The 23,594-nt window shown below is 43.1% G+C and overlaps 1 protein-coding gene across 1 annotated transcript in view; it reads left to right on the forward strand.

Annotated features, from left to right (window-relative positions):
- Positions 1-23,594, forward strand: part of CDHR3 (cadherin related family member 3) — a 40,396-nt gene that overhangs the window by 10,209 nt on the left and 6,593 nt on the right. The window contains exons 4-16 of the mRNA XM_086739910.1: positions 249-334; positions 2,127-2,221; positions 2,327-2,431; positions 6,360-6,508; positions 7,764-7,953; positions 9,359-9,527; positions 11,017-11,116; positions 11,262-11,360; positions 14,773-14,999; positions 16,714-16,885; positions 18,562-18,806; positions 20,938-21,119; positions 22,509-22,522. Of these exons, the coding sequence (XP_086596036.1) occupies positions 249-334; positions 2,127-2,221; positions 2,327-2,431; positions 6,360-6,508; positions 7,764-7,953; positions 9,359-9,527; positions 11,017-11,116; positions 11,262-11,360; positions 14,773-14,999; positions 16,714-16,885; positions 18,562-18,806; positions 20,938-21,119; positions 22,509-22,522 (1,833 nt within the window). The remainder of the gene's footprint in view (positions 1-248; positions 335-2,126; positions 2,222-2,326; positions 2,432-6,359; positions 6,509-7,763; positions 7,954-9,358; positions 9,528-11,016; positions 11,117-11,261; positions 11,361-14,772; positions 15,000-16,713; positions 16,886-18,561; positions 18,807-20,937; positions 21,120-22,508; positions 22,523-23,594) is intronic.

Consider the following 23,594-nt stretch of genomic DNA (forward strand, 5'->3'; position numbering starts at 1 on the left):
GATCAGTCTTTCTCCCAAAGGGACAATTTGTATTGCAGCTCACAGTGATGGCTGCCTGTTTACAGATATGCAATTGTTTTATTTTTATCTTTTGAATATTTGTGCTCTTTGTGATGATTTTGGAATCTCACTTGTGAGAAGATGCAACAGGCAGCAACACGTCTGGACAGCTTCAGTGTATCAGTATGTTTGCTGCTCTGTCCTTTATTCTTACCCGATTAACACTGAATGCATTTCTATCCATGCAGCTGTAACGATCTATGTCTTGGAAGGAACATCTCAGGAACGCATTTACCAAGTTTATGCAGCTGATCCCGAAAATGCTGAACTCAAAGTAAGTTTATTGAAGAAAAAAAAAAGAGATTATATAATCCACTGTATCTGAAATGCTAATTGCCAGCATCTTTCAACAACTTCCTTATCAGGAACACAGCAAAAGGTTTAGTCAGGAAAAAAGAAGCATTTTTGATAATAAACTAAGAAAATCTAGCCTCGGTGTTTGGACACAAATTGTATTTTGAGTTCTCAGCACTCCAGAATTAAGGGATATTGAAAGCAGAGTTTGATATAGTTAATCAGAGATACAGTAGAAATTGTGTCTCTTTAAAAAAAAAAAAAAAAATTTTGACAATGCCAGGGTAAACTGCAACCTTCAGTTAAGAAAATGTGTTACCTGATCTGAAAATCCTCTTGGTATTAGCAAAAATTTTTGGAAAGTGATAAGTTTGTTTGCAGACAGGGGAAAAGTAACTGCACTTGTCTAAGGATTGTGTTGTAGCTGTGCTTTATAAAAGACAGCATGTTCAAGAACTGAACCTGAAGATACTACTTCGATGTGTAGCATTATTCAAGAGAGCGATTAGCTTGAAGTCCATCCTCAGGCTTTGCCCAGTCAAACCACCAAACGTGAGCTGGTGAGGAGGGAAGCAGAGGCCTGAGGTTTACCTCTGCTTTATTTCTGAAAGCAACAGCAGGGAGTTCTACACGGCTTCTAACCCCTGACGAATCCTGGGCATAATATAGAAATGCTGGGCAACAGGTAAAATAATCATCCAGAGAGGGAATTTAGAAAGGTCAACTGGCAAAAAAAAAAATGTTAAAAGAATTGTGATCACCTAGCTGCTTTTCAAAAAGCAATTTAAATTAGATCTGCCATTGCAGGAGGCAAGTTGTTTCACTCAGCTCTCTGTAGCTCCTGTTTTTTTTTTCCAAAAGGTAACACTAGAGCAGTTGCATGCCCTGGACAGATCTGCTTAGTGGATCTTGCAGATTACTTATCTGGTGCCTGACCCTCTGATGTTGCATACTTCAGACTTTATGGGTATTACTAGCACCTGCGCTAGCAAAGGAGATGTCCTTGAGGGCTTACGGGTGATGGCTTGGCATGTGGGATAGTGGGGAGGACGTGGTGGGTATGTCACAGCTACCTTGTGGCCCCAGGGAGCAGGGTGCTGCCTTTCTCCCTAGTGTGTACGGTGTTGGGGTGCTCAGCTGCCTCCCACACCCATGCATTGGTGTGGTACCGGTTTGTGTTGTGCAATGCACAAAGCGGCTGCTGCTACGTGCCACTGCTGAGCAGCCCCACTAACACTGGGCTGTTGTGAATGCCCTTCAGCCTCACACCCTCAGGTACTCCATGGAAGTCCACTCTTCCCTCCTTGCCCTCTCCCATCATCTGGCCCCCAAACTTTATTGCCTCCTGCACAGCTCTTATGTCCCCAAAATCGAGCCTCGTGCCTCCTTCTCTCTCTTCCCCTTTGTGCCCAGAATCTGCTCCCACCACAAAGCCGATCTTTGGCTCTCTGGCTGGCTGGCCTCCATGTTAACTTCTCATTGCAGACCTGGAGTTCATGAAGTAGAAAATAGTGTGGGCTTTAATGTCGTTTTAATGTAGTTCAGTGTCTGTGACTCTGCACTGGCTGTCAAGCAAAGCAGATACGACCAAGTTTGAGCTGCTTCAGCTCAGATGATCATGGCTTGTGCTGGCATCTCTATGTCAGCCTGTTTCATTACGCAAAGTTTTGAGGCAAATGCTGTACTATAACTTGGCCTGTTCTACAAGGCAAATAATTAATAGAGGGATGTTTAAAGATACGAAGACTAATTCCTTGCTCTCTTCATTTCAGTATTCACTGCTCCCTGCCCCGGTGCCGTTCTTGGTCTTGGAAAGTGGAGCCATTTTTTCCAGAAAAGTGTTTGATTATGAGAAAGATCCACATTGGTGAGAGTGTATTTTATTCACATGGTCCACTAGCTTACGTTATGTGGAGAAATATTTTCCTACATAGACATAGAATGATTCTTCTTTTGTTTTCTTATTTAACAGTTACTTTTTAAATATAACAGTGACAGATCCAGATGGACTCAATTCAACTAAAACAGTGAATATAAATATAATTAACATAAATGATGAAAGACCTTACTTTACCACGTGAGTGAAAGACTTCCATTGTACTAAAAATGTAGATATTTTCCCAGCTTTACTGCTTTGGCACCAATGGGAGGGTTTAATGTAAGGGCAAGTAAATATAACAACAACAAAATACAAGTGCAAACAGGATTTTAATTTTGTTACAATTCCTGTTCATTTACTGGAGAGCTTTGCTGTCATTTCCCTCTTTTATTGGTATTTATTTTCTTAATAGTTTCAAGTCTTCTAGGCTCTGCCTTCATGCTAAGAACAGCCAAAAGAGCTTGTACTTGTTAGCATTTAGAGAGGTGAAAGCTACGCAAACGCCTTTGGACAAGTTCTGACAAGGTGATGAATTTTACCCTGTGTGAATACAATCATATAGAACTTACTTCTCATGCAGATTTCACCATAATGATGTTTATTCATGCCGAAATGTCTAGACATCAAAAGGTCTCACTCCTGATCTGTCTTCCTCTTCTTCCAGACAGGCTTGCAAACAATTCCGGTGATCTTGAAACATTGTTATCTCTTATTGTGTCATAAGCAGGAAGTTGTGTCAACACACAAGTCAGAAATAGCTTTCGAAGACTAATGGAGTTTTAGTTGGAATCAGGAATATTGCTGAAAATTTGGAAAAATAGGAAAGAATATACGTGTGCCACCAGCAGGCTGTCCTGCAGTGGAAAACATGATGGATGATTGTCTCTGAAGTATGAACTTGAAAATTATTACAGTTGAGCTGATTCTGGTTTTGATTTATCTTTCTCACTTGCATGAGACACTGATTGGATTCAAGGCACTCTCTTTGTGCCTCCTGATCGTGAGGCTCTACAACGTCCCTGCTGAGAATATTTACGATGGTTGCTCTCAGAGGACAGTGTAGCAGCTGGGCCATGCCAAGAGGTTCCCAGCCACTTGTTAGGAGCAATCTTCTGCGTGTTTTGTGGAGCCAGAGCAATGCACAACTCCTGGGCTGAGGCCAAGGATCTGGACCTTGCTGGGTAAAGGGGTGGAGAATCTGAAGAAACAGAAGAATGAAATGTTAGAAATAGACATGGATTTTTTGTTGTTGTTGCTATTTATGTAATACTTGAACCTCGCATCTGCAATAATCAAGAAGGTTAACAGCTAGCTCCACGTTACTGTACTGCTACAAGCAGGGGAAGTCTTCTTCCCAGTGCCAACCTTTGCACATTGTGTCCTAGACTGATTATTTCCTTTAAATGTTGCCATTTCTCTTTCTTTATCCTTATGTCTGGAATGCTAAAGGAGCTCTTTTAAATATTTATCTACTTGTTTGAATTAGTGAAAGCTGCAGTGACTTGAGCATCCATAACACCTAAGGTCTGAGACTCAGTTCTCATATGGCACAAATAAGGCCTGGTATTTTTTTTTAATCTTCTCCATTTTATATTGACACTACAGACCAAAGAGAGCAGCTCAGTTTGTGAAGAAGTTCAGATTAAATTACACTTCATGATCTGTCCTCAGCGTGCAAGGAGAAACTCTTTAACAGGGCCTGTTGTGAAAGGATGAGGGGTAATGGTCTTAAAATAGAGGGAGGTAGGTTCAGACTGGACATAAGGAAAAAATTTTTTACGATGAGGATGGTGGAACACCAACATAGGTTGCCCAGAGAGGTGGTGGATGCCCCATCCCTGGAAACATTCAAGGCCAGGTTGGACAGGGCTCTGAGCAACCTGATCTGGTTGGAGATGTCCCTGCTTCTTGCAGGTGGGTTGAACTAGATGACCTTTAAAGGTCCCTTCCAACCCAAACTATTCTGTGATTCTATGATTCTATGCACATGTATGGCTTCTCCTCTGCTAAAATGTGAGCTGCATGCTGAGACTACGTACTTTCTGACACTATAATAATTGCTGCTGGGATGGGAGCTGGGGAAACTTGACGAGTTAGCAAAGCTTCTTTATTTTCTCCTGATCAAAGCTGTCAAGAACAGAGTTTCAAAGGGTCTTTTTAATTGTTCCCATAGTATATGCAAGCACATCTGGTTTTGGTGTTCACAACACTACATTGGCATTCAGCCTTTTGAAATTCTGGCTGTTAAAATCAATGGAAAACTTGTGGAGTCTGGAAAACAAAGGAGAAGACAAGAAAACAAACATATGCTTCCTTCGCAATTACACTGCAGTGTCTAAAAGGTCTGCGTGAACCATCCTGTAAAAAGCCGCTGGCAAGTGGGAGACAGATGGACACCAAGACACAGCCCAGATGCAGCTGCGTGGGAAGTGGCCCCCAACTCCTCCCTAGCTGTACCAGTACTCAGTGCTCCGGGGCTGTGCTCCGTAACATCCCGCTTCTTCCCAAGAGATCTGGTGGGGACAGGGCAACGGCCAGTGCAGGGTGCAGGAGGGCTGGTAGGGCTGTGAAGGTGGAGCTGTGGTGAGTTTGCTGTCCACAGAGTGGTTGGAGTTGCGGTCTCTGTGGGCACAGGGAGTTCCAGTTCCCTGCTTTGAGCCAAAGCTGGTTAGAGCTGTCCCTCCCATATTCCCCAGTGATCAGACAGGCATTTTGGGGTGGCGTTTTTGGTAGCAGTGAAGATCTGTTGCTCTTTGTTTTGTTTCTGAGTGACTCTGGAAGCAACAGGAAAACAAGGAAGGAAGAGATCCACTTCCAAGAGTGAGATAGAAATGTAATAAATACACTGACTCTGCAGCCTTCACAAACTCCCTGTTTACTCCTGGCTGTAAGTTCGGTGTTTTCACTGGGAAAACCCTATGTGATTTCTCTCCTGTAAGCTTTCTCTTTTCATATGAGCTGACAAAACAGTTGAAGATACGGTGTCTTCTTAATAATTTTTAAAATTGCAAGTGGAGACCTGGAGGCATGGGATCTTCTGTCCTGTCTCTGCAATTCCCTGCTCCAATCGCTAAGTTGATGTTGGTTTTCAGAGGAAAACGACGGGCTGATGCTTTCCTCTACTGGGAACTATAGACTGGTCAATTAGCTAAGTGGTGGCATAGGAAGATCAAAATGTGCAAAAATAATTCAGTCTTGAAACATACTCCTAATGCTTTTCTGAACTCTTGAGCACCTTCAACTCCCTTTGATTTCCAGAAGCAGGAGATGTTTGTGTGGTTGGTTGTGTTTCAGTAGTATAAATCAGCCTTCATAAATTCCTTGCACAATTTTTGTGTGCTTGCCCATGCCTGCTTTTGCCTGTGGTTTGAGTACCATAATTGCATACCTGAGTGCCCACGTGAACACGCAACTGCAACCATTATAAGCAATCCGGCACAATTGTCTGCCAGACTATATCTGAGCTACAAAACTCACTTAATTAATGGGAAATTTGGGAGCACTGGCATACCGAACAGCAGCAGTAAAGAACCATTTTCTCTGTATAAAGTGAATCAGACTAGACAGATGTTGCTGGGAGTTTGGAGCACGTTCACCTGCTGGGCGCCCACAGGAGTGCTCCTCCCTGCCTCCACCTACTGAGTTGCAGGGGCAACTCAGCTTTTTAGTAATAATGTTGCCCCCAAAAACCCTCCAGCATTCATTAAAAAAAATGGTTAATTACATTACTGCTTCTATTTTTGTTTTTCTCTTGCAAAAAGAAGGGATTAAAGCAAGTGGCTTTACAAGCTGGTGACTTTGTAGGAAGGTGGACCGCATGACTTAACAGCCTCTTCCATCCTCAGCTTCCATGATTCTGTGAAAGTCGAATTGCTCTTACTGGGAAAAGTTGCACAGGAAGGACACTTACTTGTGTGGCTATGTCATGCTTTATGACCACATACCAGTTCAGCTATTGCTACTTGTCCAGCTGGCAGAACCAGTGACTGGGGCATTTACCTTGACATGCAAATCTCTGAGCCCAGAGCTGGCTCTGCTGCTACAGTTGGCTGCTCAGCTAAGTCTGTGATCAGCTGCCCTTGCAAACACAGATGTGCGCTTTGCTGAATTTTGTTTTATCTTGTAGAAAACAAAGAATCTACAGGATTCCAGAGGAGCAAAGCCCAGGCACCATTGTTGCTAATATAACAGCTAAAGATCCTGATGATGAAGACTCTCCCAGCAGACTTTTCTACAGCATCGAGTCATCTACTAGATATTTCTCCATAAATCCATGTAAGACAAACAAAAATGTGCCTTCTGACATCCAAAAAAGAGAGTGGCTACTTTGGAGAAAATGTAAATTGACTTACTTTATTCTGTGGCTACGCCTAGAAATAAGAAATGCTCAGTATGTTATTAGGGTCATATTCTTCAGTCAGCTGACCAAGATTCAGTAAGATTTCTTGAAGAAAGTAGACTAAAGGTGACTTATTGACAAATATTGACTTATGGCTGGAGGATGATGGCCCCTTGGGTGGAAGTAAGATTAGCTGCCTTATTTTCATTCTCTGAGGGCTGCAGTGACCTTTATGGGGCTCTTGAAACAACTGCACATAGTTAGACCATAATGCTCTCTCTCCTGCCTGAAGTCTGCTCTAATATTGAGGTGCACAGCAAATCTGCACCTCAGCTTCATTGCTGGATTCATGACCCTCTTGAGGAAAGGCCATCCAAAAAAGTCTTCTCTCTCATGCTGGTCCCGTCTCCTTCAATGCCCTGAGGTTTTTGTTCCATGGCTGGCATGTGGCGACTGCTTTGCTCCTCATCTGCTATTGCTTTAGAACAGCTTGTCACAGCTGTAAGAGACGCCACGCAACACAGTGCTGTGGGGAGTCAGGATGATCCTTAAATACTTTGAATTTCCTATATCCTTGCGCCATTTATTACCACTCTCCCCCTCAATCACACTCCAAAAGGCAGAGGATATATACACCGTTCCTTTACCTCCTTTGTGCTCTGGGAATAGTATTTGTGCTGTGCCATAAAAACCTTCTCTTTTTGAACAGAGGCTAACAGAAGTGAAAAAAATTTAAGTGAATAGCTGACCAGAGCACTTGGCACAATCTGTCACAGCTAAGAGCAACTCTGTTGATGTGTGACTAGATTTAGAGGTGCTGAAGGATGTTTGAATGATAACAGTAGAAAGCAAAGCGGACTTGCTAGCTCGAGAGCGAGGACAGCACAGGCATCAGCAGCTCGTTGTCCTTGGTGCTCTGTGACTGCACTCCACTCTGACTTGCACTAGCTCTTTGAGAGTGTGAGGGAAATCTGGCTTTCCAAACCCTCTGCTGAGGCCACCCATGACGTATCAGAGCCATTTTGTGTCATTTAAAAAAAATAACGAAACTAGCCATGATTTCCACAGAATATAATACTTTTTATTCTCCTACCTGTCTGCTGAGCTACCCTGCCCTCTTGCATGTACACAACAAGTGTTTGTTACTTCCCTTGACGGTGAGCATCTCACTTCTGGCTGCTTTCTGCCCAGCGACTGGAGTGCTGCAGGTGACTGGGAGAATCGACCGAGATGCCCTTCCACTGCAGCTCCATCCTAACGTTTCAGTGATAGTCCGAGTGGAGGACAGTCCCAGCGGCGGTCATGCCAGCAAGATGGAGATCACAATCATTATTGATGATATCAATGACAACCCACCAGAATGCAATCCTTCTACCTTCAGGTATGGAGGCTTTTCATTGTCTAAGTGCTGCCTTGTTGCCCCAGACCAGTGTGCAGTCTAGGGCACATCAGTTTCATACCCTAGACTTACAGCTAGAGGCTCAAATGGACATTTATCTTTAAGCCTATAAAGGTTAGTGTTCACTGTGAGTGTCTTAGGGCACAAAACTCAATTTCCTGACATATCCAAACTGGAGCTGTGGACAAAAAAATATATATAGCCAGATACTTTATTTATCTTCCTTTCAGATACCTAAACCTTTAAGATGTCAGTGCCATGTGCTATAGAGTTACTTTTCTCACCCATACAGATTCAGGCTCCTGCTTTCTTACTTTATGCTAAACTGTAAGGAATCATTCACCAGGGAAAGCTTGCCAGTCAGTTCTAGAGTTTTATTTTAAACTTCTTGATCTTCCCTTTTAAATCTCTCCTTGGTGACCTGCATGGTTTTTGTCTAATGCAATCTGTAAAGTCTTCAGAGCCCAGATCACCTCTTACTATAGGTGTAAAAATCCAGCCTCTCAGGCCAAGAGCCTATGCAATGAGGATTTCCCAGTTAGTGGGTATCTATTTAAATTGTTTGCTCACTACCTAATAGAAATGTCTTGCATTTAAATCACATACTTCTTACGTACCGGCAGGAAGAGAATCCAGTTCTTCAGAGCGCTCCTTAGTTACAACATCCATGACAATAACACAGCAGTCTCTTTGTTATCTAGTGGCGGTCATGATCCTCCTTCAGATCATTACATTTTGATCTTAAGGAGGCAAAAATCTTCAGGGAAAAAGTGTAATCAAATAAAGGACTAGTCTTGCAGGGATTGCACAAGGGAACAAAATCAGGGCTTAATGGTATTTCAGTTGGTTCTTCATTATTTTGTATTTAATTCTCTTGATTAAAAAAAAAAAAAATCTACACCCTCTGCCCTCAATTCCATCATGAACATCACAGGGACCCTCAGTCTCAATAGCAAGGACAGAAATGCTAGTTTCACCAAACAGCAGAATGATCCAGCTATTCGTTAAGCAGAAAAGAACGAGCTTCTTGTCAGAAGAACATTATAATATCCTGAAAAATGAGTGTTGTAAAGATGTTTTAAAATACTAATTATTAGTTGAACTAATCTTGAATATTAAGATCTCCTGGCAGCTTCTGAAGTTTAGCTGAGTTGCAGGTTTATGGTTTGGATCTGGCTAAATGTTTATGTCCTGCCCATTTTCCAGGGCTCTTGTCCACCACAGCGTATGGATCAGATTCTGGGTTGCTTCATCAACTGTTGCCTATTTCAATCTAGGATTTCACTTACAAAATGAATGGAAGTCAGTGTTTTGGTGTGTAATATACAAAGAGTTCAAGAGGAGAAATATAAGTTGCTTTGATGTGAAATATGTTTGTTTTAAACAGGAAAGAGGCAAATGAAAATACAGCTGCTGGGACATTTCTTCTTGATCTTAGAAATTACTGTAAAGATATTGATGTTGATCCATCAAACAATCGATTCAATTTCACTGGATTATCTGGTTTTGGAAGCAATAACTTCGCTCTGGAGTCCGCTGTGTCTGGAAGACTTGTGGTCAGTCATTTGTGGCTTTATGTTAGATTGTCCCATTTCAGAAGCCAACTTATGAAATATTATGAGTTCTTTGAAGTCATTATCTGTACAAGAAGAAAAGAGTTACTGTAATTCATGTCACAGTGGGTCTGATGTGGAGGATGACTTTTGACTGGATGTGAACTACATACCCTTTGATGGGATGCTTTCTATGGATTCTACAGAGTTTGTTTTCTCCAGTTTTAAATGAATGTGCTAGATAGAATTAAAAAAAAATCATTTTTCAGGGAGTGTGAAGCACCAAATTTGATATGGATAAACAGAGAAATGTGATGCCATTTCATACCCATTTATTCATGTCAGACTGTGAAAGATCCTTGCTATTCAGCATGAAGAAATGAAATACTTGAGAAATCCCACACTCCCTAACTACTTCCCAGCTTCATTGGTCAGAATTGTAAAACCACTTTGAGTGGTAAATTTTCACTAAAGTGTGGTGGAATTTGCACTTGTGTTATTTCGCATGTCAAAATATGAGTTCCTTATGCTGATAGCTGCTGGCATATTTGCATCGGCCAGAACCCCCACCAGTTGCTGGATACATGCAGTGGTGGTTGTTTTGTTGCTTTAAAAAGAACCGTGGACAAATATAGAAAAAGGGAAACTTAACAAAAATAGGCATTCCGTCTAAACGAGAAGAGTGCTACAGGAGCAGTAAAATGATTTTGTATGGCTTACTTTAATTTTTGATCTGAGGTATAGATGTCAATGAGCACTGCCCTTAGCTGCTCTATCTGCCAACATAAAAAGCATTTTCACTGCTGCACAGGATACGATTGTTGTCAGCCCTTTGATCACCACGTATTTATAATGTAACAGGCTATCTGAAGTGTCCTCTCCCTGCAGGAATCTCCCTGTAGATGATAAACAGTGGATGCCTGTGCTTTAGTCCTGCTGCCCCAGAGTTTATGAGGCTCCTACAGAAAGACGGAGCTCATGGGATTAGGATTTAAATCTCTGTGAGCCACCATTTAGTAACAACTTGGTTCCTGGATAAACACTCGTGGCTGAACCTGATACCTTTAATATGTGCCTGCAGGCGTGAGCTCAAGGAGTAACTATTACTGTTTAGCAATAGCAGATTCTTGTTGAGCCAACAAAGGGCAGAGTAAATAGCCAGCTCATTACATACACTTTGAATTAACCCGGTAAAAGGCCAAGACCTTACGATCCAAATGATAAAACTTCCTGCACTTAAGGGGAAGAAATTTTGTTGGCAGAAGGAAAGAGTTTTGAATTGCCATGAGACACCAGAGCGTGAACATGTAGCAAAAGCCTGGAATTCAATCCTGTAATTGGTTAATAGCCTATATTACTCCTACAGAGCGATTCTGTATATCCAAGGGGGAGACAATGCATACAGAATGCTGAAAAAAAACTAATTGCCATCATGTGTATTGTGATTCTATATAAGGAAGTATAAATAAAATTGTGTTTCTTTTTAATTTAGATGACTGAAAGTATTGATTTAGAAAACTCAACTAATCTAGGAGTTGAAGTTTATTCTTTGACTGTCAGGGTGCAAGATATCGCCTGTCCTGACTACTCAAGTAAGTATCCCTTTTACACTTCTTTTGATATTTTCCTGTGCTGTAACAGCATGGGGAGAGGAATACCATATGTATTTTGAATATATGCATGAGAAAATTTCACAGCCATACTTAACTATGATTTAATCTTCTCTTACGTTTCCAGATATCATCTACATTTACATCAGGATAAAGCCAGTGAATGAGTTTTTTCCAGTCTTCAGTAATTTATCATATGAATTTAATGTTCCAGAAATTACCAAAGGTAGAGTAAGTAGCACATACATGACAGAAATAATGTTGTCATGTTGATAAGTATCTTTTAGCTCCAAATGTATTTTTGTATATTTAAATGAGGAGAATGGCTCAAAGTTTGAGTTCAACCAGGGTTTCACCATACAACCACCTACTACCCTTAAATAGACAAACTGGCAACAACTCCAGTTGTACAGATGGAAGCTGAAACACAGACAAATCCAGCAATTGCACAAGAAATCTGTGACAGAGCCAAGAACTGAACTCAGATGGCTTGTTTTAGATGTCTTTCTGCTCTTGCTAAATTAGCCATTTGGAGGGACTGTGCTGCAAAGAAATCACTATTGACTGACACAGATGACTGAGGACTCCCTTAGCCCAGGCATGGTGCAGGATGGTCATCTCGCCATCCCCGTACAGCCAGCTCACCTTAGGTGCAGCGGATGCCCTGGAGATGGGATGGGATGGGAGTGCTTGGTGAAGGAGGCTGCACTCAGCCAGCCAGCAGCCAGAACAGCTCCTCCAGTGCCCTTCCCGTTCCTGCAATAGCCCAGCACCAACAGGTGCAAACATGGCCTTAAAACTGAATTTTTGAAACTATTCATGTGCATGACTCTCATCTTAGCACTCTTCCTGTCCCCTGGTGAGTCCTGCATCTCATGCATTTGCAGAGCAGTGCCACAGCATCTTGCCTCCTTGGGAATCCTTGTGTGCTAGGTGTGACCGCCAGCCAGCTCTGTGCTGCGCTGCTCAGTGTGTAGAGGAGTTGGCACAGGAGCGGCATCTTCCCCAGCTTCAGCCTCTCCCTGAGCACAGGTCTTCTGTCCCAGGACCTCACTTACTGGCTTTATTCTGTTGGCTGAGAAAAAAATGAGAGGCACGTTAGATATATGCTGGATAAATCTTGACCCTTGTTCTGAACTTCCTAGGGTCACAGAAAAATTGAAGTTGGAAGGGACCTCTGGGAGTCTCAAGTCCAACTTGTGTTCAACATGAGGATAGTTTCAAAGCTAGATCAGGTTGCTCAAGGCCTCACCCACTAAAGTTTTGAAAATCTCCACGGATGGAGACGCCACAGCCTCTCTGAGACTCTGTTCCAGCTAGGCAACATTCATTCCAGATAATTTTACCTTGTACCCAGCTGGAATTTCCTATGTTGCAACATTCCCTGTTGTCCTTTCACTGTCCTCTTCTGAGAAGAGTGTATCTTTATGTTCTATATTATTACCATTTAGGTAGTGGAGCACAGCAATTAAATCCCACCTTCACCTTCCCTTCTCTAGCCTGAACAAACTTAGCTCCACCAGCCTCTCCTCCTGCATCCTCTGCTCAACTGCCTGACATCTCAGTTCGAAGTCCTTTCCGGCATTTTTCCAGTTTGTTAGTGTCCTTCTTGTACCTGGACACCCAAACTGGTCACAGGTAGCTTTATGAGTGCTGAGCTAAGTGGAGTAGTCACTTCCCACCATGTGCTGGTAATACACTTGTTGATAGAGCCCAGTATGCGGTCTTTATTCCCCCAAGGGTGCTCTGGTGGCTCACGTAGAACTTGTTCACCAGGGCCTGGGGCCCTTTCCTGCAGAGCTGCTGCCTGGTCATTCAGTCTCAGCCAACACATGAGCTTGTTCTGGCCCAGATGCAGGACTTTGCATTTGTCTATGCTGAGCTCCACAAGTCCTATCGACTCATCGCTCTGGCCCGCTGGGCCCCTCTGAACAACAGCCCTGTCCTCCAGCACATCCAACACTGCCCCAGGCTGCTGTTACTCACAAACTTGCCCCAATGGCCACATCACCGAGGAGAACATCCAACTGCATCACTGCATCTGAGTGTGACATGGTTAAGCTGTCCATGAAATTGCAGGAGATTTAGCAGCCAGATGATCTAGTAGCTGCTTAAATTCATCAAATTATTCTAGCCAGGGCAGGCTCAAAGCACAGGCAAAGGCAGCTGTGGTCAGCAGACCTGTGGGCTCTATGATGCTTCTTGCATCCGTTTTGCCTAAGCCAGGAGGCAGGGGGTGGTGGGAGGAAAAGGCACACTTCAAGAAGCCCTGCCATCCTGCCCACAACCTCCTCTCCCTTGCCATGGGCAAAGGAGCAAGCCCAGATCTCCACTGCTCACCCTCAGTTCTCTGTTTTCTTCCTTCTCTGGTCAGCAGGGTCTTGCCAAGGTCCATAGGTCTCCAAAAATCACTCCTGCCTGCCCTGTGGAGAAGCAATCATCGGCCACTGTTGAGTGCAGCAAAGCTGCAGCTGGAGTGGGGATGCATAGCCTGGGAGGAAGCTCGAGAGACTGGGAGGCTGGGGCAGGGGAGGCTGGCGCCCAGGGGTCTGCCTGGCAGAGGAACCCTGGCAGCCCTGGCTCCTGCAGGAGCCAAATTCCTAGGAAAGCAAGGAGGGCTAAGGGGGACACGGAGACACAGGACAGCCACTCTGCAGTCAGAGGACCCCGACCTTCAGGTGCTCATACTAGCCTCCTGGGTTGCTCCTCAGCCTGTTCTTCTTGCCCAACTTTTATTCCTACAGTGCATGGATGGAGCTTGTCTTTCTACGCTGTTTCCCAGTGGACACGATGCAGTGAATTTTGTGACATTTCCTATTCTGTGTGTGTCTCCTCATACCACTGATGTGTACCTCAGAAATATAATACTTGAAACCCATCTGTGACATGGATCTGCCTGTAAACCTCTCTGTGGCAGCCACAGAACTTTGCTGGATGCTATCAAGATAAATGTTTTTTGGACTCAGACTGCCTTTTATTTTGGGCTGAGTTGCCATTAACAGGGTGCTTGCTATCGCTGTACCAACCAGGATGCAACAGTTTGCAGTAGGACATCCTCCTGTCTAACGCTGTGCAAGTGGACTATTCATCCTGTATATCCCCAGGTCATGTGGATGCATTTAGCATTGAATCAATGTCTGCAGAGATGGGTGTGCACAATCCCACCTTCGCTCTCACAGTTTACAGCACTGCCGTTTGCAATTTGCTTCATAAATGCTCGGCATGAAAATAATTCAAACCACTTTTCAAACACCTCAGAAGGAACAGTACCAATTGCTTTTCAAGGCAGTCAGAGCCTTGTTCCTCCAACCAAGCCAGCACTTGGGCTGCCACGAGGTGGGCGTTTGTGCGTGTCGGTGCAGGGCTTGGGGTGGCCCTCACCGCCAGAGCACTTCTGTTGTGGTTCTCTACAAAGTCCTTGTGTTTGGGTATTTATTGCTAGCAGGCAAGCCCATGCACGCGGGAGCAACAGCACGGCATGGTGAACTAGCATTTCTCACACCTTTGCTTTACTTTTTGGTGGTGAAAAGCTCTAAAATAAATCTTCAGTTCAATTTCATGAAGTTTTGGCTGGAACAAGTACTCTGTACTTCCTTTTCCTTAAAATGGTAATGAAATATGGATTTCCTGTCTCTTAGTTGGATCCACCATTGGAAGAGTGAATGCCAGAGACAAGGACTGGCCACCCAGTGTCATCACTTATTCCATTGTAGCTGGAGGAGGCACCAGGGATTACACAAATATCTTCTGGATCAGCCCAACCAAAGGAGATGTGAAGATTTTAGCTAGATTAGACTATGAAACAACTCAAAAACACATTCTCACAGTACAGGCCTCAGACCAAGAGAAGACTGCAACAGCATCTGTGAGTGAATCCACTCTACTTTTCCCCCTTTATCCACATTTTTCTCTCTTCTTCCTGGCAAGACCAGTAAGACATTGGGCAAGGCACTTCAGTCTGTTAAAGGCAAGTCCACCCCTGCACAGACCCCTGTATTAGTAGATGAAAGAGATGGTGTTCACTCAGTCTTGGTTTATTTCTTATAAAAAGGACAAAAGTAATATTTTTTATTTTTGACACTGGTTTTTGTTTCTCAGTCTTTTCTTTTTGTATTTCACCTGGGCAGTGAAATTGTTTTCCATGCCCTAGACTATTTAAATTATTCTTTATGGATATACATGTAGTAGAAAATAGAAAAAGGACAGGGTTTTGAGACCAGGTAGCACAACGTAATTGTAGCCATGCTTAGTGCCAAGTCCTTTTTGTACCTCGTGTAGTGCCCCTTAGCCCTCAAACATGCTTTTGATTTTGTATGTAACTTTTTTTTTTCACTACAAAGTGCCCAACATGAGAATCAGGTTGCAGCCCATCAGAGTTGTGTTTTCATGGGGTGGGACAGAGGGGATGTGCCGCATACCTCAGGGATGGGATGAGGGCTTGGGCAGCCTCTCGGGGTGATGTCAGAGGGCCCAGATCAGTACAGCTGTGTCCACAGGGCCTACTGGAGATGAACACTTGCACATGCCTTCCCCTGACCGTAGTCTAGTTTTGTCCCCGATGGTGCTACCTGTCAGGAGCCAAGAGTGTGTCAGGGACCATGGTAACATTAGAATTGCACTCAAGTTTGCTGCCCAGACTTATTTTATTCAGAAGAAAAAATATAGATGGTATATGCACAAAGATATTTTATAGCCACTGCTTTCAAAGAGTCCTGGTGTCCTTCACATACAGACTCATTCTTACTCCTTTTCACATCTTCTCCCTTGTGACTGCCTTACATTTGATTTTTGCACATCTGTTGCGGGGGATACAGGTACTAGGCCTGCTTTCTATTCCAGCCAAGCACCACCCGTAGAGATGCTTGGTGGGAGGTACTTAATCTCTTTATCACCTGTAATATTTCAAGGTGATGATTAAGGAAAATTTACCGTCAGGATTTTTAACAATAACAAGTTTATCTGTTGCCTGTTAAAGACCAACAGACATTAGAGGAAAGAGCTTTGAGAAGGGTAACCTTTTTCTCTGAGCAAGCTAATCTCAGCTGACATTAAGCACATCTGGTGCTATGCAGGGTGCTCCCAGCCACGCAGAAGGCCATTACCAGCATTTCCCACTCACTGGGAGCAGTCTTTAAGGAGTCTTCCTTCATTCCATAGATCATGCTCTGAATTATTATTAAATATGCTAAGAAACCCAACTAATGGCTGTGAAGCAATTTGAGAGGTTTGAAAGGAAGTTTAGTGACTACACGGTACTATTATTATTTCTCATTCTCACTGTGACACAATTCAGGTGATTCAAATAGTCAGACACATCAGCTCAAAACCCCCGTGGTTTTAGGAGATGGTTCAGCTTAAGGAACCTGTTCCCAGAAAAGAGCTGATGGCAAGAAGAATTGAAGGTCAAATGATCACAGATATTTTCTGGCAGAAAGTAGATTGGAAGGGAGGTTCATTGCCCTTCAACTGCTGTTGATCAAAAGATCAAAATGGGCAAAGCCAAACAGTTTCTGAAGTTAATAAAGTTCTGACTCGGCACAGTGGAGGAGTTTCCATTTGCTATTGCTCTTTTCTTTCAGATAACTGTCAATGTTTTGGAAGTCAATGATGAAGAACCAGTTTGTTCACCCAGTTTCTATTCCTTTCAAATCCCAGTCAGCTTAGCCGTTGGGACCAATATTAATGGCTTCAGGATTGAATGTCAAGATCGTGATTCCGATCCCAGGTCTTTCCGTTATTTCATTAATGAAGGTACTGTGTCATGGTGTGTGAACTGGGAGCAGTGCAGAAGCTAGTGAATACTGATGGTTCGCTTTGATTTGTAAATAAAAATCTAGCACAGTTTATGTGCTACTTCTCATGGTGAGCTAGTTGTGATCCACAAGTTCTGCACATTATGACTTTGCTGCTTACCAAAAGAGATGTCTCTCCACAAGTTGGCTACTGGTGCTACCACCTAGAACCATTCTCTTGCAAGACTGTATTGCCTACCATGTTAATTAATTGGCAATTAATTACATAGTTGACAAGGACTTCAGAAGAATGAGCTGGAATTATATGCAAGGTCAAATTTCCCTTCCAATTACAGCTGAGTATATCTTGAGAAACGATAACGGGTTCTATTATTCTGCATACCTCACCTTTAGATGCTGGTACACACTTCAAAACAACTGAGCAAACCTGCATATCCTAGGTCCATGCTGTATGCATTAAAATCTCATTTTAACAACACGTATTTGAACCTAGTAATCAATTGCATACACTTGGAGAACTGCAATGGTATGGGATGATGCTCGGCTTCACAAAAAAGGGAATGCACTCTTTTGAGGCAGTTGCTTTTTCAGTTGCTGAGGTGACTGCTGACGAGAAAGTAGATTGTCTATGTCCCAGTGAAAAGCTGTCAGCATAAAAAGAAAGAACCTCTGTCCTATTGCAGCCCCTTAACGCCACAAAGGAGCTCTGCAGCAGTGGTATTTACACACAAAGGCTGTGTTTGTATTAGTAAATCAGGGTCTGACCACAGGTTCACTTCTGGCTGTGCAGATGTGAGCTGTGCCATGCAGTTGGCCTCTGAGCCACGGAGCAGCCCATGGCCCATTTTGTGTTGTACAATATGGCCTTCAAGGTCACTTGAACTCTGGAGCTCAATGGGGCAACAAGAGCAAAACCAAAGCACATTTGGTGCCTTTTCACAGCGCTGATCTCTTGTATGTGTGGTCTGTCCGGAGCCTAACAGCTGGAGCTGGCCTGCTTGCAGCCCAGGCCGCTAGCAGATCTTCAGCTATACAGACAGAAAATGAGGGCTGGGGAGCCAGCATCACTGAGCTCCCCTCTCTGCTCCCACAGTGCAGACAAAGTCCTGTAGGCAATTAATGTCTCTCGAGTCATTAGCTCTCTTCTGTGGGACCTGTTCAAAGGCTTCTGCCTCTGGGCAGAAGCCGTGGAGAGGGACTGGAGTGGCCTCTGCAGATGCTGGTGGTGTCCATGTGGACTAGAGACCCCGCCAGGGACACCACAGCAGCAGGAGAAGGCCTGCCACAGCATAGAGTCCTCACTCTGGCTGGGTGCTGCTGCTTCTGGGTGCTCTCCAGGCTGTAAGGACTGGTCATTCCGGTGACCTCTTGTGTGCCTTATGGCTCTGAAGTGTTTCCACAGCCCTCTCCCAGCTGTGTCCCTGTAGAGGGTCTTATTCCATATTTTAATGCTTTTATCACTGTATTGCTTTATCTGATTTTATACGATATCAGGAAGATTGAGGAGCCATTCTTGTCAATGATATTTCACTGCACAGGTGTAGGGTGATCCATAACGTTGTCAACAGAAACTGGTATTTTCGTTTGTTCCATGCATTTACTTTAATGTGGGATTGTTTTTCTATTTTATTCCTTTTTTTTGGCATTGTTTTGTGTTTTTGCTACTGCTTGCAGGCAACGTGAACAATCACTTCACCTTCTCACCAAGTGCCGGCTCCAACACATCTCAGCTGATTCTTGCGTCGAGGTTCAACTATGAGAGCGGACTTGATACAAACTGGATTTACATACTGCATGTCTATATAACAGATGACAACTTACTATCTTCCAGAAACAAAGCTACACATCTAGTTAAAACTGGAACGGTGACTTTAAGCATCAGAGTTATCCCGAACCCAACCACTGTCATTGCCACAACGGTAAGTTCACTGAATTTCATGTCCACTTCTGTGGTTCTTTCATGGGCTACTCTCCATGGGAGTGAAGAAAATAGGGTAGATACATGCAAAAGAAAAACAAAAACCTACAGTGCATCCAGTCCTGGGAAGTGCTGAGTCCCGTGCTCTTACATTGAAGCCAAAGGTGGTTGATGTGCTTAGCATCATGAAAGACTGGTCCCAGACACAAGGTCATAACATATGTTTTGTATTTTAGTTTCTAAAACAAAAAGGGCAAGTAGCCAAAGGACCGGGCATGCTGCCATTACCATGTAACTGGAAAGTTAAAGAGTTTGGCAGCTTTACTAATAAGGAAAGAGCAGGGGTTAACCTTTGCTTGGAACCTTAAAATTGCCTCATGAATTTTGCACTAACGCTTTTTTTATTCATAGCTATTCACTCTTTCAGCTGCCTTGCACTTTAACATGCTTCTTTAGTGGTGGGACACATTAATCTGTGGCTAACAAAGTTGAAACAGTCAACAACAACAACAAATCCTCATCACTTGGAAGGGGCGTTTTTTCCTCCACTGAGGTCACCCTCATGTAAACCCATCCATTTCCTGCCTGTCTGCAGATGGCATTATCCTTTTCTCTCTTGCATGCAGGAATGAAAATGTGAGGATGCTGGTGAAGGGGTAAAAGATCTATTCACTGTGAAATGGTCTGGATCTGCTGGAGACTACCTGTAACTGAGCCAGAACCAGGGTATCCTGCAAACAGCATATGCAAGTCTGGACGCTTTGCTTTGAAAATGCTTAAATCCAAACTTGCAGACTGATTAATAACCGTATTATTATCTAATGCTCTGTTGGGAAGGAATAAATGGTTTTCTCACAGCCTTCTCCTCCTCCTACTTGATGTGGAAACAAAAAGTTAAGCTGAGTAACAAAACTTATTCTGTGTTTCTTTCCCATGCTTTACCACAGATACAAACAGTCTAGACCACATACCACAGTGTTAAATCTGCCTCCCCAGAGAGATCAGCTTTCCACTTTGAGTCTGTTTTCCAGAAAAGCACTTCCACTACAGCAGCTTCTCCCATCACTACTCCTCACATGTGTTCAGTGTAGCAACTTGATGGATCAGATGCTGGAAGGCCGGTAGTACAGAAAAGAAGTCCCACTTCAGTCCCAGTGAGGATGGAGTGGTGGTGGTGATCTTGCAATTATCTGAGAATTTTTCTAAGGATTGGATGTACCCTTTTTTTGCAAGGCTAAATAAGTTATTTTAAAGGTATCCTTAAACAGGAAAGAAATAGATACCCTACTAAATTTTGTACACAACGGGATTACAAATGTGTTACAGAAAATGAAAACTTCAGTAGATGATCAAAACTAATAGTACCACACTAGGTAATGACCCAGGTAGAGCAAATGAGTAATTGCTGATCCCTATGAGGATAGTTTCATGATGGGACCTTAATGAGTGAGTTGCTAGCACCAAGTGCTGTGCCAGCTCAGAGCCGTGCCTCCTGGCACTCGGGAAGATGTGGATCACAACTGCTCAGAAAGTGTGGTTTTCCCTTCTGGAATAAGTCACATGGGGGGAGAAAAAAAAAAAAAAAGTTTCATTTCTTTTTATACAATAACCCTGTTCCTCAGAGTTCAACGCCTTTTACAGAAGGGGCCAAATGATCACTGCAGTGAATATGATCTGCTTCCAGTTTTGCCTTAGATAACAAGAAACTATTGGCAATAGCAGTATTCCCTGAACTGGCTTACCCTCCAGCAGTGTGCTCACAGCTTCTCAGGCAATCTGAGGCTTTTAAACCCCACCATGGCATGCTTGTTTTAATATAAGACATTGAAACATGATCTGGAACCTCCTTTTTGCATCGTGGGTGGGCTCCATTTCAGTTGCCTTTGGTTGCCCCAGGAGCTTGATGGTCTGCCTCAGTCATCCGAGCTGCCTCGGCAGTCAGCCGGCAGGTACCTGGGATGAATCGCTGCCTCCAGCAGACACTATCTCCCTCTGCCTATCATCTGCAGAGCCCCGGGGCAAGCTTTGGCCAGGTGCTGCAGCAGAAATTCAACCAGATGAAAGGTGCCGTTGGTGTCAGTAACGTTATGAGCATGCAGCCTTGACGAACTTCTCCTACCTTGTTTTAAAAGCCTGGCTTCACTGTTGTGACGAAAAGGGAAAACCTCTACTCTGAATCGGCGTGGTACGTGCCGTTTGTCATCACCTTCGGCAGTTTGCTGCTCCTTGGATTGCTGGGGTACCTGGGGTTCCTGTTGGCGACGTGGGTCCGCACCCGCTGCCCTCCGGCAGGCAAATCAGATGGCAAATCTCTGTGAGTCCTCCCAAATGTCACGCTGGGGAAGTACCCAGCAACACCCGCAATGACAGAGATAACACAGGCCTTTCAGCTGTAATGAAATCTACGCTTTGAATATTTTATAGTGGTATGCCCTTTGCTGTAGTAAATGCTATTACCAGCTACAGTGATATTTGGTGTTAATGACATGAAATCAAGGAAAAATGTCCACGGCATTTTTTTCATGGATTTACTAACATTAGCATTAGCTGAAGGAAACAGTGGAATTACAATTATGACCTTTAAAGGCAGCTATGCTCATGAGGCGCAGTTGGAGTCTGTGCCTGACTGTGCTCACCAAAAATACAAACATTTTTGGTTTGTAGTTGGCTCCCACTCGAAGGGAGCTCCCACCTAAGTAGTTACTGGATGTGTATTCCTCCCTCTCAGCTATGGATCCCGGAGTCCTTTTCAAACCTTAGTGCTCATGCCAAATTCTTTGTTCTGGCAAAACTTCTGCAGATTTCCTGGAGTTTTACCCAAGCCTGTTGCAAGGCTCTGGCCCATAAAGCTTCGTGGTACCTCTGAGTGCTCATGCTTGGCAAAAGCTGCGGAAACACCTGGGAGTGGCTCTGGTTCATTGTGGGAAGCAGCAGAGATTCCCGCTGGCTGCCTGCTCTGCAGGCTGGAGCCAGAGTGCCTTTAAATTGACTTTTTACTTCACAAAACAAAGATAAGCAGCTCTTTAAGTAGACTGGGATTAAAAAAAAAAAAAGATTTCTGTAAGTATTCTCAGGATTTGGACTTAAATTTAGAAATTATAGTAAATGTAAAGAGGCAACGTACGACTGTGATTATAATTCAAATGGTGTGTGCAAGGAATTTAGCAATTTGTGATAAAAATAACAAATGAATCTAGCAGCATATAGCTTGGCTATTGTTATTATTTATTAATAGGATAAATGATTCATTGGGAGCCAGGCTCTCTCATTAAAAAGCAATTTCTGTATTTTCAAAAACATTTACAACCTTTCAAATATTTTAAAAGGTATTATGTGAGCACATCAAATAAGAAAATATTATCTTCTTCCAAGGACGGAACAAGATGACAATATTTGAAAATATATGTTTCCAGATTATATTAATCTATCATGCTATCATCAATAAAAATTTATTTTTTTAATATCATCCCTTCTTGGAGAGGTGTTAGAGTAATGCTTAGGGCTGTTTTCCTGTTTGGGAGCAGCATTAGACAATATAGGCCTTCAGTGAAAGCAAAACCAGAAACCAAACAAATCACGCAAATCCCAGAACTCAAGGAAACACATCCTTCTTGCAAAATGAAAGAGAACAAAGCACGATATTTTTATGTAGGCAGAAGTACGACATTTGTTAACTACACTCTTAATCTTTTTTTCATTACAGGATAAACACTCCAGGTGTGTATCTCTTTTCTATATTTTAATACTTCTTAACGACATGTTGTTTACAATTCAGTGTAAAATCAGTATAAAATTTGTAAATCCATTTCTAGACAAATAAATTTGGGCCAGTACCAGAGTACTGAGATTAAATAACCCTGACTGATTATAGGAGGCCTGCCTAAGGGATTTCATGGTCCTTTTGGTCTTCAGATCTATTAACTATTAGGTAAAAACCAAATTCAGAGCAGCTTGGTATTCTGGCATGGACGCTAAGGAATTACTGTATTTTTTCACAGGCAATTCATGTGCTATCTGTTAAAAATAATCCCATCCCTGTACAGCACCTTCAAAAATCCTCTCCACTCTAATTCTCTGTTCTCTAATCCCTTCATTTGCCCCCTTGACACGATTACTTCATGTACCTGAAGATTTATTTTAAATATTGGTTATTTTAAAGGGTTTTGTATAACTTAGCAGAGGCATAAGTTACACATAAAAAAAAAAAACAGGTGTTTTTTTTAAGCAGTCTTGTTCCTTTTAGTCCCATTAACTTTTCACTAGCAAAGATGGCTCATATGGGCTCAATAAGACCCTGCTTTCATAACTCCCTCTCCTCAATTGGTATCTCCCAGCTTGAAAAAAACAGACAACTAAGAAAACCCAACAAAATTAGCTGTTCTCTTGGTTGCCCAGTTTGAGGCATTTCAGCATTGGCTGTTTTCCAAAAAACGGATGCTTGGTGCTTTCTGAAAAACTGGTTCCCAAATGCTGGGCAGCAAAGGCCAGACAGAACAGGTTTCCCACCAGAGCTCAGGTTGAGACCCATCTGCAGTGCTTCAGAGAATTGCATGCCTGATCGTAAAGCCCATCGGTGGCCAGGCATGCAGTTCTCCAAAGAAAGGCCATTACACAAATTGGCAAGGAGGAAGCAAGAAGAAATCATAGCAACTAGTTGGGTATCATCCACAAATCCATGCTGTTGAGGCACTGCTGCTGTATTTGTTTGCATGTGGGATGAGTTAATAGTGTGGTAAATTCACACATAACCAAACTGTTCTTCAATCTGAATTTTACTTGACTGGATCTG

The sequence above is a fragment of the Chlamydotis macqueenii genome, chromosome 1 (assembly GCF_036417535.1).
Source record: "Chlamydotis macqueenii isolate bChlMac1 chromosome 1, bChlMac1.mat, whole genome shotgun sequence".
NCBI classification, from domain to species: domain Eukaryota; kingdom Metazoa; phylum Chordata; class Aves; order Otidiformes; family Otididae; genus Chlamydotis; species Chlamydotis macqueenii.